At 36.1% G+C, this 15,182-nt stretch overlaps 1 protein-coding gene across 1 annotated transcript; it reads left to right on the forward strand.

Annotated features, from left to right (window-relative positions):
• The first annotated feature begins 13,619 nt into the window (after positions 1-13,619).
• LOC132278924 (probable carboxylesterase 18) lies at positions 13,620-14,889 on the forward strand. The gene has a single exon (XM_059780834.1). It carries the CDS (start codon positions 13,652-13,654, stop codon positions 14,621-14,623), a length of 972 nt encoding a protein of 323 aa, XP_059636817.1. The 5' UTR covers positions 13,620-13,651; the 3' UTR covers positions 14,624-14,889.
• The last annotated feature ends 293 nt before the right edge of the window (positions 14,890-15,182 follow it).

The following is a 15,182-nucleotide window of genomic DNA, read 5'->3' on the forward strand; positions in this document are numbered from 1 at the left end:
TATTTTAGAATACCTAAGTTTTAACCCAAATAGGCTTGTGAAGACTGAATACAAAAAGAAAATCTTAAAAAAGTGAAAATTCCATTATAAAAGAAAGACTAAATACAAAAAGAGAGGTACTTTGAAATACCTCGAGTGACATGTTTTTCTTTTCTTTTGCAGGTACCAGTCTTGAACCCTAGACCTTTTGGATAGGAGTTTAGACCTGAATCCACAAAGACAAAGGTTGGCCAGTGACTTGATCTTCGGATCAAACTCTCTCTAGTTTATTTCTTTCTCTATCATCAGGCATATCATGTTTCAAAATTTGAACCCAACAAAAGGCCCAAACCCAAACCTTAAACTCTGTCAAAGCCCAATGGATTTTTTACTTGTAGTATTGCATAAATCATCTCTAATAAGCTTGAATTGTAATGTATTTTTACTATTAAGCTGCAATCCCTCTTGTTAATTTCTTTCAAAACAAAAATATTAATAGAACCGTGGGTACATTTTGGTACTGTTATATGAAAATATTTTGGCCTCCGATCTTCTTTGAAAAATTATATTAACCTTTAGGGTATTTTCATTGCTTAATACTGCCAAATCTCTATTTGAAGTAGTATTTAATCCCAATTCTGAGGTGGTTGAAGCTGCCAAGGTTAGGGTGGAGGATTTGTGCTTACCCTTGTAATCATTTTTGTGATTATGGTTTGCAGTTGCGGTGTAACGGATTCGGGTAAATATTGATGTAAATCGACCGGTTTAGGAAGATGTGTAACTGTATCATAATCTTGAAAAATGATTACGAAACAGTCGATACAGCGAACCAAGATTTTGCTAAAATAAGAATGCCCTAAGTCACATAAAGCGGAAGTGGGAGCATGAAAGCTGCAAAATCTAAGCCACAATGTAAAATGGGAGTGAGAGCACGCTTGAAGCGTGAAAGTAACACGCGTTTAGAAGAATTGTTTGACTTAGAGAATACTTGTAACTTTCTGGCTTTATTATTCTAGAGGGTATGTCATATATGTGGTATGGTCATGTAATATAGTGAGATTCATCACTGCTTTCATAAATTGAATTCGATAACTACTGTCACTAAATCACTACTTTTACTTTTATTCAATAAAAATAACCGGGGGAAAATATTTACCGCTCATATAATTTAGTTACTTAACATATAAATGGGACCGTGGAAGTTCGAACCTTTAACTATAAGATGTTGGTTGGAAGAGTCACTTGTCAGTAACAACGTATTTATCCAACAATAATAGAAAATGCAGAAATAAAAAATCTCTCTTTTATTTTTCTTTTCAATTTTCAGAGAGCAAAAAATTAATTTCATGTAGAAAGATCATTCTAGCTACCTAGAAAGGCAAAAGACAGGGAGATCCAAGCCATAAATTACCACATTGACCAATTTTTTTATTATTATTTTTTATTTTTTTAAGACAAGAAGTGATAGAAGTAGATGCTCAGCCTCGAAACCAACACAATCCAAAATTCATGAGAGGCACTAATTCACTGGACTATCGAGACATCTGTAATTAATACAAACATAAGAAACCTTGAAAATGAAACATTTAGAAACAATTTTTTTATTTTTATTATTATTTTTTGGGTAAGTAACATTTAGAAATAATTTTCAACAACATCTACAATAAATAATAATAATAATAATAATAATAATAATATTTAGCATTTGAGAACAATCATTAAAAACTGCAGGTATTTTGAAATAAACCTCATTTTATTTGAAAACTTCACAAGAACATGGGGATTTAGATTTGACTATCAGTTGACAAGTGCGAAAGAAAATCTGGGTAAAGAGTTCAGGACTTGTTTGGGCCTCTCTCTTATTTTTAGAATATACCTCTTTTGCTGTGGTGCGTGTACCAAGCCTTGAACCCTTGATGCTGGGATTGTAAACTAGACACGTAACATCAAATAACCCAACAGGAGACAAGGAGGCCTGGTGTTAACAAACTCCACATATATTGTTTTCTACCTTCACTTTCAGTTACAATCCGACCATTGGTTCAAAAGGTAAATAAAATACAAAATTAGCAGTATCATCATTCTAAATAGCAACATAATTCTTGTTCCCACTGAAGCTATCTTTAAGACTTGGAGATTGAATATATGTATGAACTTTACAACCACATGTCGAACAAATTTATGTTTTCCTAGAGTTTTCTATCTCTTTTCTTTTATCTTTAACGGTTTTTCCTCTAGATGATAATCCTTTTTTCACAACTACGAAATTTAGAAAAATATCTTTTTCTAAAATTTGTGCTCTTTTCATACCATAGGAATTCTCTAAACTCCCTAGGTAAGCATGAAATCAATTCACCCTCTCTCATAGTTTTTCCATGATAAATTTTGAAAACAAAAACAAATTTTATTTTTCAAAAAATAACTACCACACGGAACAATTCATTGTTTAGACAACATGCTCTAATACTGAATGTGAATTGGTATCAGATTTAAAAATAAAAAAACATTCTCAAATAAGGAGTTACCTGCTCTGATACCAAATGTGGGTTGTGCTTTGCAGAATGGATGTGCAAGTTTGATGTAAGAATAATCATAAATGGGGTGAATGATTTTAACATGCTCTTCTGTTCAATTTTTGTTTATTTTAATTTTACTTAATAAAACTAAAACAATAGCCCACAAAGCAAAAATAAAGTGGAAGTAAGTTTGAGGAATGATATCACAAACTTTAAGTGTAAAAACTCTATTGGAAGAAAACCAACCAACTTGGAAAAAAACCACGAAGGCTTTCACAGTTTAAAGAGAAACGATCCGCTATCGTGGAATCAAAGTAGAACATTCTTTGTCTCAAGCTCACACTCATCTCAGGTTGACTCTTGCAACTCCTCATCCAATTGCTGCAGACTCTAAGATTACTTTTAAATCCTTGTAGAAGGATTGCTGGAAGAATACGAACACTCCACAAATGGCTCAGTCCCTATGATCGAGTCCTCCCTCCTTCAAATCTAAAATAGTAAAGGTAAAATGAACCCCTACTTTTTTGAATGGAATTAGCATGATGAACCTTCAAATTACTCGAACTCCAATCAAATAGAAATTCAAAGTAAAATTTTGATACCAAAATCTGTCTATTTACAAACTTATATCTCACAAATAACATTTGATTTACTCGTGTTCTAGAATTTATGAAGTTTATGGTTGAACAAGTTTTGGAGGAAAAGTATGGATCCTCAAAGGCTTTAGAAGTTGTTTATGAACTTATATTAGTTTGATTAAAGTTGATACATTGTCAAGGGTAAATAGAATTGAGAAAATATGAAAACATGTAATTCTCTTTTCAACTAGTTTGTAATTAGAATTATGTATGTTCTGGCATAAGCAACTAAAAGCCAATAAGAACATCGTATGAAAGATTATTGTGAGGCACATATAAATTTCAAATTCAACTAAAATCAAAACTAGTACCAATATAAAAAATGTGAAAAAACTACAACTAGAGTCTAAAAAAATATAAAAAATGCAGCAACAGCAAATCTCTCTTATTTTTCTATTTAATTTTCAGGAAGCAAAAAAATCAGGTTGATTTCATGTAGAAGGATTTAGAAACAAATTTTCAAAACTAGAAGATCTGTGATTAAAAAATAAAGGTATTTTGAAATACCTCTTTTGCTGCTTTTTACTCTTGTTCTCTCTCTCTTTAGCAATCCTCGAACCGTAAACCAAGGGGTTAGTTACACAAGCCAACACCTAAGCCAAAGAGGCCAGAAGAGGACCAGTGCTTTAATGCGTATACTTTTTCAACTTAAAAGACAACAAAAGTTGATGAGCTATTGAATTTGACCTACTGCAGGCATCTTTATTTAAACAATCATTTGAAAAATTTTAATCATCTCGAAGATAATGTTTGAAATCACAACTATATATATATTTATATATTTGGTTAATGTCATTGCTAACTTAAGTAGTTAAGAGTGATCTTGTTTTTTTTTTTTTTTTTCTCTCTCTCTCTCTCTTCCCTTAAATGTTCTAGTAAAAACTGAAGCATGGTTTTCAATCAACAGCAATCATTCAAAGATGTAAAAACCAATTTCTAAACAATATTTGTAAATAAAGAACCAAATTTGAGGGAAAAAAAAAAACGCAAAAAAAACAGAGGAGGTATTTTAGAATAACTAAGTTTTAGGCTTGTGAAGACTGATGACTATCTTAGTAAAAAAAAAAAAAATCTTAAAAAGTGAAAATTCCATTATAAAAGGAAGACTAAAATACAAAAAGAGAGGTATTTTGAAATACCTCAGGAGACATTTTTTTCTTTTCTTTTCCAGGTACCAGTCTCGAAACTTAGACCATTTGGATAGGAGTACTCCCATCCACAAGGACAAAGGTAGGCTGGTGACTCAATCTTCTGAACTATCTCTATATAAACACTTCTAGCTTATTTCTTTCTCTATCATCAGGCAGGTCATGTTTCAAAATTTGAACCCAACAAAAGGGCCAAACCCAATCCTTAAACTCTGTCAAAGCCCAATTGATTTTTCACTTGTATTATAGCATAATCATCTCTATGAAGCTGCAATCCCACTTGTTAATTTCTTTCAAAACCGAAATATTAATAGAACCGTGGGTACATTTTGGTACCGTTATATGAAAACATTTTGGCCTCCCATCTTCTTTGAGAAATTATATTAACCTTTAGGGTATTTTCATTGCTTAATGCCGCCAAATCTCTATTTCAAGTAGTATTTAATCCCAATCCTGAGGTGGTTGAAGCTGCCAAGGTTAGGGTGGAGGATTTGTGCTTACTCTTGTAATCATTTTTGTTTTTGTATTTGGGTCATGGTTTGCAGTTACAGTGTAACGGACTCAGACGAATATTAGTATAAACCTTCATGAAGATGTGTCACTGTATCAGAATCTTGAAAAATAAATACGAACCGGCCGATACAGCGATCCAAAATTTGGCTGAATTAAGAATACCCTAAGTCACATAAAGCGGAAATGGGAGCATGAAAGCGGCAAAATCTAAGCCACAGTGTAAAATGTTAAACAAAAATAATAAATAATGTATCATATACTATAGTATAATTTATTTAAATATTATTTGTAAATATAATATTTATTATAATAATCTATATAATATCAAGAAAATAAAACTATAAAAGAACCTGATAAAGTCGAGGCTAGAATTTAATTCTATAGCCTTAAGACAGATACGCCCCGCTACGGTGCTAACGGACTTTTCGGCGTCTATCTCCCAGGATACAACGACTTTTCTTCCTTTGGTAGTAGCACTTCAAACCAATGGAATAGGCGAACCGACTCGGTGTAGCACTCTCTGTTGAACTCAGACTCGGAGACCAGGATTGAATCCTAACTCGGAGACCAAGATTGAACCTAAACTTGGAAACCAAGGTTCGAACCCAATCCAAACCAGTTTAGGTTGAACCCAAACCAGTGGCTGAACCGAACAAAGAAGAATTAGAAGAAGAAATTCAGAAGAAGAGAAGAAGATTTCTGAATTTGGTGTGAATTGAAATGAACCCAATGATGGGTATTTATAGGCTTGTTGGTGCCTATTCTGAATGGGTGCACCCATAGTCCGAATGGGTGCAACCATTGTTGACCAATGGTTTTTAATTTGTAAAGGGTGCAACCCTTGGTTCAAAAAAACAGTTTTTGATTTGAATTTAAACCCAAAACAGATTAAGCCCAGCAAGCAAACTTCGGCAGCCCAGCCCAGCGTGCTCCACCCGCAAGCCCACTTAAAAAAGTCCAGTAAATAGGCCCATTTTGATAAGTCCAGCAACAAAATAAAATTACCACACAGGCCCAAAGTTAAACCCATTTCACAATCAAGCCCCGCCCCGCCCTAGCCCGGACCGGACCGGGCGGGCGGCGCGCGCGTGTGGTAGTTGGTTCGGATCCAGGCTAGCCTAGGTCCTCCCCCTCTTAAAAACTTGGGTGCCCTTGGGCCCAAACCCAAATCCCATACTAGACATATATACACTCAAGGTTGCTTTGCTACTTTTCCGATGTGGGACAAGCATTTCCCACTTTATTCACACCCATTTAGGCTTTATAAATCACTTACTTTGGAGCCAATTTCTCATTCACCCGGAAACGGATTTGAGAAAATAAATATACCATGTTCATCTCCTCGCAGAGAGGAACGCGCTCATCAATAGATTCGCAAAAAATTCTTAGCGGAATCTTTTTAAAAATCCTTCCAAAGTTTGCGTTTTCTAATGCCGTTTCCAACAATCCCCCACATGAATGAAAATTTTCGCAGATTACAAAGGAGAAGATACAGACACTATAGAGAGTACTATTGGAAAGTTACTGCATCGGGATAGGTAGCTTTTGGCCTTGAACCTTCCCTAGTGTATTACTATCGGATTTACTAGCTAACCAGTGAACATTATGTCTTGAACTGTTCAGCCGTTGATGTAAACCAAGACAATAGCAAACACACAATTCCTTCCCACACAAAGTCGGTTCTCACGGTTGTGTTCATATGGCCCTGAACAACGCCTGGTATTTCATGAGCGCTCTAGAAAACTTAGCCTTAGAAGTTCTCATAGAAGCGGCCCCACTTCACACTCATATAGGTGACTTCTTATTAAGAGTATCCTACCATACCCCACTTGAATTTTCAAGGTATAAGAGTCATTAAAAGCATAGCTTATCCTATTCATCGCTGTAGGTAACACTGTCTCATCATAGAAATGGGTAGAAGATTGAATCTTCCCAGTGCTTCTGGTGAGCCATTCAGAATTTCTGTTGTCCCTTTGAACCTAAATCTTGGGATCTCCAGTCAATTAGGTTGGGTTTCCATTAAGATGACTCGTTAGCTTTCGGCTTTAATCCCATTCCCCTCGATGAACTATATACTTGCTCTCTTGTCAAACCTTTTGTAAACGGATCCGCTAAATTATCTTTTGACCTGATATAATCTATTGAGATTATCCCACTTGAGAGCAATTGTCTAACGGTATTATGTCGTCGACGTATATGTCGAGACTTACCGTTGTACATATTACTTTGTGCCCTTCCAATTGCTGATTGACTATCACAATGTATACATATAGCGGGCACCGGTTTAGGCCAATTTGGAATATCTTCTAAGAAATTACGAAGCCACTCAGCTTCTTCACCTGCTTTATCCAAAGCAATAAATTCAGATTCCATAGTGGATCTGGCAATACAAGTTTGTTTTGAAGATTTCCAAGATATGGCACCTCCTCCAATAGTAAAGACATAGCCACTTGTGGATTTAGAATCCTTAGTATCTGATATCCAATTAGCATCACTGTATCCTTCAAGTACTGCTGGATATCTAGAATAATGTAATCCATAACTTATAGTATATTTTAAATACCTTAGAACCCTAATTATTGCAGTCCAATGGTTCTTTCCTGGATTACTAGTATATCTACTCAATTTATTAACTGAGTATGCTATGTCTGGGCGTGTGCAATTCGTCAAATACATTAAGCTTCCTATAATGCGAGAATACTCAAGTTGTGATATGCTAGGACCAGTATTTTTCGATAAATGAAGATTTACATCAACAGGAGTCTTTACAAGACTACTATCCCCTTTATTAAACTTTTCTAATATTTTCTCAATATAGTGAGATTGAGATAATACTAGACCATCTGATGTTCTAGAAATCTTAATTCCTAGTATGACATCTGCTATGCCTAAATCTTTCATATCAAAATTTTTGGTCAACATCTTTTTAGTAGTTTTGATTATAACATCATTACTACCCATTATAAGCATATCATCCACATATAGGCACACAATGACATATCCATTTTGAGTGTTTTTCACATACACACATTTATCACACTCATTAATTTTAAAACCATTTGACAACATCACTTTGTCAAATTTTTCATGCCATTGTTTAGGTGCTTGTTTTAATCCATATAAGGATTTTACAAGTTTGCACACCTTCTTTTCTTTCCCTGGAACTATAAACCCTTCAGGTTGTTCCATATAGATTTCCTCCTCTAATTCACCATTTAAAAAGGCAGTCTTAACATCCATTTGATGTATTTCTAAGTTTTGCAGTGCTGCAATAGCTAGTAACAATCTAATGGATGTTATTCTTGTGACTGGTGAATATGTATCAAAATAATCCAGGCCTTCTTTTTGCCTATATCCCTTAGCAACAAGTCGGGCTTTATATTTTTCAATTGAACCATCAGGCTTCATCTTCCTCTTGAAAATCCACTTATACCCTAAAGGTTTAGTACCAGGAGGAAGATCCACCAACTCCCAAGTATGATTTTGCATGATGGATTCAATTTCACTATTTATGGCTTCTTTCCATAAATTAGCTTCAGGAGAAGACATAGCTTCCTTGTAGCTTTGTGGCTCATTCTCCAATATATATGTCAGAAAGTCAGGACCGAATGACTTAGACGTTCTAGCTCTTTTGCTACGTCTAGGTTCTTCCTCATTTTCATCATCTATAGACTCTTGGTCTATATTCTCTTGTATATTGCTATTAGCAGTATCATAATTTCTTTTAAGAGGATTTTTGCAAGGAAATATATCCTCAAAGAAATAAGCATTCCTTGACTCAATAATTGTATTGACATGGATATCAGGAATGTCTGATTTATGCACAAGAAAACGATATGCACTACTATTCTGTGCATAGCCTATGAAAATACCATCAAAGGTTTTTGGTCCTATCTTAACTTTCTTAGGAGTAGGAACCGCAACCTTAGCTAAACACCCCCATACTTTTAAGAATTTATAGGAAGGTTTTTGACCTTTCCATAATTCATAAGGTGTCACCTTTGATTTCTTTTGAGGTACCTTGTTGAGAACATAATTAGCAGAGAGCAAAGCTTCCCCCCACAAATTCTGGGTTAAACCAGAACTTATCAACATAGCATTCATCATTTCTTTTAAGGTACGATTTTTGCGTTCAGCAACACCGTTCTGTTGAGGTGAATAAGGAGCGGTAGTTTGGTGAATAATACCATGTTCTGAACAAATGTCAGCGAATGGTATTTCGTATTCACCACCTCTATCACTTCTAAACATCTTTATCTTTTTTCCAAGTTGATTCTCAACCTCATTCTTGTAATGTTTAAACATTTCCAAGGCTTCATCTTTACTTCTTAACAAGTATACATAACAATATCTTGTGCAGTCATCAATAAAAGTAACGAAATACTTTTTCCCACCTCTAGTTGGCACAGATTTAAAGTCACAGATATCACTGTGAATTAATGCTAGAGGTTCAGTACTTCGTTCTATGGAGTGAAATGAGGTTCTAGTCAATTTTGCTTCTACACATGTTTGGCATTTTTGATTTAAATCAATATTAAATTTAGGTATAGAATCCATGTTAATCAATCTACGAATAGTATCATAATTAACATGTCCTAACCTACCATGCCATACATCAGATGAGTCAATAATATAAGCAGAAGAAGCACTAGCTTTATTATTATCATTAATAGCTTTGGGTACAACAGTCATTACATTGAACTTAAATAGTCCATTACTTAGATACCCTTTGCCCACATACACCCCATTCTTAGTCAGCACAAACTTATCAGATACAAAGACCAGCTTGAACCCATTCTTGCTTAGTAGTGACCCAGAGACCAAGTTCTTCCTGATGTCTGGTACATGCAGCACATTATTAAGAGTGAGCTCTTTTCCTGAGGTCATTAGTAGCTTGATCTTTCCTTGTCCTTCAACCTTTGCAGTAGAAGAATTCCCCATGTAGAGTTGTTCTTCATTATTTATAGTTTCATAGGTAGTGAACATCCTCTTTTCAGAGCAAACATGACGAGTAGCTCCTGTGTCCACCCACTATTCTCTGTTGTTGCTTACCAGGTTGATTTCAGAAACCACAGCTGAAAGATTTAACTCTGATACATCAGCTGTCAACTTATCTTCTTCAGCTATGTGCACCTCAGTGGTCTTCTTCTTGGGGTTATGATGTGTTTTGCGGCTACGACAATCTTTAGCTCGGTGTCCTAGCTTGCCGCATATGAAACACTTCCCGGTGAACTTCTTGTAGTTTCCTTGGCTAGGACCTTCTCCAGAGTGCTTCCTCTTCTTATTTTTCTGTCCTGCTTCTACTACATTTGCCTTTGACACTATTGAAGAATTTCCGGCTCTCTTTTCAGATGTACGGTTATCTTCTTCAATTCTCAGCCTGACAATTAAGTCTTCGAGCCCCATTTCCTTGCGCTTATGCTTCAAGTAATTTTTGAAATCTTTCCAAGTAGGTGGCAGCTTTTCAATGATTGAAGCTACTTGAAAGGATTCACTCAATGTCATCTTCTCAGCATGTATCTCATGTAGGATTAGCTGGAGCTCCTGCACTTGGCTCACGACTGTCTTGGAGTCTATCATTTTGAAGTCCAGAAATCGTCCAACCACGAATTTCTTCAATCCAGCATCCTCTGTTTTATACTTTTTGTCTAACGACTCCCAAAGCTCTTTAGCAGTATTTATTGGACTGTACACATTATATAAGGTGTTGTCCAATCCATTGAGGATGTAGTTCTTGCATAGGAAGTCTCCATGCTTCCATGTATCAACAGCTCCAAGCTTGGTAATGTCTGTATCACCCTCATCTAACACTGGAGCAGTCTCAGTCAGATACTTGCTTAGATTCAGAGTTGTAAGGTAGAACATCATTTTCTGTTGCCACCTTTTAAACTCTGTCCCGTTGAATTTTTCGGGCTTCTCCCCATGACTGACGGGAACATTAGGCACGGTAATACTCGTACTTGCCATTTGTCTGTTATATATTGATATACAGACCACGAGTCAAATTATAATTAATTATAAGAAGAATAATAATTAAATAATTATTACTATAGTATAAAGATATCTGTCTTAAGATTGTTAAACAAAAATAATAAATAATGTATCATATACTATAGTATAATTTATTTAAATATTATTTGTAAATATAATATTTATTATAATAATCTATATAATATCAAGAAAATAAAACTATAAAAGAACCTGATAAAGTCGAGGCTAGAATTTAATTCTATAGCCTTAAGACAGATACGCCCCGCTACGGTGCTAACGGACTTTTCGGCGTCTATCTCCCAGGATACAACGACTTTTCTTCCTTTGGTAGTAGCACTTCAAACCAATGGAATAGGCGAACCGACTCGGTGTAGCACTCTCTGTTGAACTCAGACTCGGAGACCAGGATTGAATCCTAACTCGGAGACCAAGATTGAACCTAAACTTGGAAACCAAGGTTCGAACCCAATCCAAACCAGTTTAGGTTGAACCCAAACCAGTGGCTGAACCGAACAAAGAAGAATTAGAAGAAGAAATTCAGAAGAAGAGAAGAAGATTTCTGAATTTGGTGTGAATTGAAATGAACCCAATGATGGGTATTTATAGGCTTGTTGGTGCCTATTCTGAATGGGTGCACCCATAGTCCGAATGGGTGCAACCATTGTTGACCAATGGTTTTTAATTTGTAAAGGGTGCAACCCTTGGTTCAAAAAAACAGTTTTTGATTTGAATTTAAACCCAAAACAGATTAAGCCCAGCAAGCAAACTTCGGCAGCCCAGCCCAGCGTGCTCCACCCGCAAGCCCACTTAAAAAAGTCCAGTAAATAGGCCCATTTTGATAAGTCCAGCAACAAAATAAAATTACCACACAGGCCCAAAGTTAAACCCATTTCACAATCAAGCCCCGCCCCGCCCTAGCCCGGACCGGACCGGGCGGGCGGCGCGCGCGTGTGGTAGTTGGTTCGGATCCAGGCTAGCCTAGGTCCTCCCCCTCTTAAAAACTTGGGTGCCCTTGGGCCCAAACCCAAATCCCATACTAGACATATATACACTCAAGGTTGCTTTGCTACTTTTCCGATGTGGGACAAGCATTTCCCACTTTATTCACACCCATTTAGGCTTTATAAATCACTTACTTTGGAGCCAATTTCTCATTCACCCGGAAACGGATTTGAGAAAATAAATATACCATGTTCATCTCCTCGCAGAGAGGAACGCGCTCATCAATAGATTCGCAAAAAATTCTTAGCGGAATCTTTTTAAAAATCCTTCCAAAGTTTGCGTTTTCTAATGCCGTTTCCAACATAAAATGGGAGTGATAGCATGTTCGGAGCGTGAGATGACACGCGTTTAGAAGAATTGTTTGACTTAGAGAATGGTTACTTGTAATCTTCTGGCTTTATTATTCTAGAGGGTATGTCCTCTGTGGTATGCTGATGTCATATTTTGTCACTAAATCACAAAAATTGTGTTAGATTGTCATTAAAAATATATGGTTTTAATAAAAATGTGTGTGAGAAACAAGATAAGCAAGCACATCACCCTGCTTGATTAGTGATGGATAAATTCCTTTTATCTTATTTCAAGTAAAATCAAATCCCTGTTTATAATTTTTAAACAAGATCTGCAAAAATGTATTTGAAAACGAGCAAGAAAAATGGAGGTATTTTGAAATACCTCTTTTCTCTTTTTTCCTCTCTCTTCTCTCAATACCAATTCTCGAACTCTAGACGTTGTGGTTAAGTACAGAAGCCAACCCCAAAGCCAAAGAGTCCAGGAGAGGTTTGGTGTAAATGGTTTGTGTTTTATATTTAAAGTAAAGCAAAGTTGATTATATACTTAAAATTTAAATTGTATAATATGGTAGATTTTAGAAGTGGTAGATGAGTGAGTAATTTTGAGTTCAATATTGCCGTCAATAAAAGAAATCAATTACAAATTTAATGTTCAACTAATCAAAATAAAAAAATAAATAAAATAAAATTTGTACAAAATTAAGGCATATATCCAAATCAAATGAAAGATTGATTGTGAGGCAGTAGGCACATACTGTATAACTTTCAAAACCAAAATCTAAACTGGTACCAATAGCAACATCATATGATAAAAATGTGACACTGCAATATATATATATATATATATATATACATATGGTTGAACTCACAAACAAAAAATAATAATAATAATAATAATAATAATTGAGAGAGATGTGGTATGAAGTATATGATCAAAAATGAAGTCTCAAACACACTTGTTTAATAATAATAATTGTTCTCAAATTTTCTTGACACCAAAGGAAAACCATATCATTCAAGAAAAGGAAGGATATAGTCAGTTAATTAAACCAGATACTTCACTCGAAATCAGTATTTAACTGCAAGAGCCTTTTTGCTTAACAAGTGGACACTAACATTACTTGGTGGATCACTTAAGCCAATAAAAAACCATTCCATAAGTTAAAGGAGAGAGCATACGTTGACTTGGAGGCACATAACAGGCAGAAGATCCCCAAAGTCAGTGAAGAGACCTTATAATACAATTCATGATACTTGTATTATAATGTTATTGGCACATCATGATAATTATTGTATTTGTGGATATGTTTATATAAGCTTTTTAAAGTTTTGTATGTGTTACCTTTTCATTACAATAACAACTGTTATACAGTATTAAAATATATATATCTGTGTGTGTGTGTGTGTTTGAACTCAAAATATATATATATATATATTATAATAATAATAATTGAGAGAGATGTGGTGTGACCGTGTGAAGTCAATCAAACCCTTACATATGATCAACAATGAAGTCTACGGATAGCTGTAAGCCTGTAACACGCTTCTTGTTTTAGAGAGAGAGAGAGAGAATGAGTTTGGGTAGAACATCGCCGGACCTCCCATGGAAGACCAGACTGTTTATAGCCACGTACTGCTTCGGCGTCGACGTCTGTCGCCGCTCCAACGGCACCCTCAACCGCGGTCTCATGAACATGTTCGACCCAAAATTTCCTCCATCCAAAACCTCCTCCGACCACACCATCGACCCCTCCCGCAACCTCTGGTTCCGCCTCTTCCTCCCCTCCGCCACCATCTCTGAAACCGCCAAACTCCCTCTCATCGTCTACTTCCACGGCGGCGGATTCGCCTTCAGCGCCGCCAACTCCAAGCCCTACAACGACTTCTGCATCCGCCTGGCCGACGAAATCCCCGCCGTCGTCGTCTCCATCAACTACCGTCTCTCTCCCGAGCACCGTTTCCCCACTCAATACGACGACTGCTTCGAAGCCTTGAAATTCATCGACAGCGACGCCGTCGTTTTGCCGCCGCAGGCCGATCGGAGCCGGTGCTTCCTCGCCGGAGACAGCGCCGGAGGAAACATTGCGCACCACGTGATGGTCAGATCAGCAGACGAAGTGTTGGAGAAAATGAAACTCGCCGGATTGATAATGATTCAGCCGTTCTTCGGCGGCGAAGAGCGCACGGAATCGGAGCTCCGGCTGACGAAGATGCCGCTGGTGAATCTGGAGCGTACGGACTGGATGTGGAAGGTGTTTCTGCCGGAAGGATCGGACCGGGACCACGAGGCGGCGAACGTGTTCGGCGGTGGATCGAAATCCGTTGATTTGTCGGCAATGAATTTTCCGGCGACGATGGTGTTCGTGGGAGGTTTTGATCCGTTACAGGACCGGCAAAGAATGTACTACGAGGGGTTGAAAAAGAGTGGAAAAGAAGTGAAGTTGGTGGAATACCCGAATGCGATCCATGGGTTTTATGCACTTCCGGAATTGCCCGATTCTGCCTTGTTGATTAAGGAGGTGAGAGATTTTATTCAAAAATAGCCTATCACAATCGGAATCAAGTTTTTTTTGAGAAAGTTTACAATACCAAATAATAGTGACGGGTATTGCACGCTTTTATGAATTTTTTTTTTTTTTTTTTTTTTTTTTTTTTATGAGTTTTTGTTTTAAAGGACAACTTATATATGTCATAATTCATATGTGCTTTGTATAAGCTTTGATTATAAATTATAAGGTAATTTTTTTTTTTCATCTACAAATCTGTCATTCTATTTTGATTTTTAACAATGTAATGTATAGCTCATTTGAAAAACAGAAACTAGAAGTAGTTTTTCTGATAACCAACTTAAAAAAAAGGGATAGCTCCTATAAATAAATAAAAATTATATCTGCATATATATAATATATGCAAACATTTAATTAATTGCATCATATTGGTATCAACATATTATTTCAATAATTTATTTAACAATACTTAAGTATTCATTAGTGAGAACCTGCAACATATTGACATGGATCAATAATAAATGAACGCATATTATTTTAATTACCAAATCATAGATAGTAATCAAATCACTATCTCTGTAAGTGACTATACTCA

Source organism: Cornus florida, unplaced genomic scaffold, assembly GCF_030987335.1.
Source record: "Cornus florida cultivar Cherokee Brave unplaced genomic scaffold, ASM3098733v1 CherokeeBrave_3.0.0_Hap2_Chr10, whole genome shotgun sequence".
Classification (NCBI taxonomy): Eukaryota; Viridiplantae; Streptophyta; class Magnoliopsida; order Cornales; family Cornaceae; genus Cornus; species Cornus florida.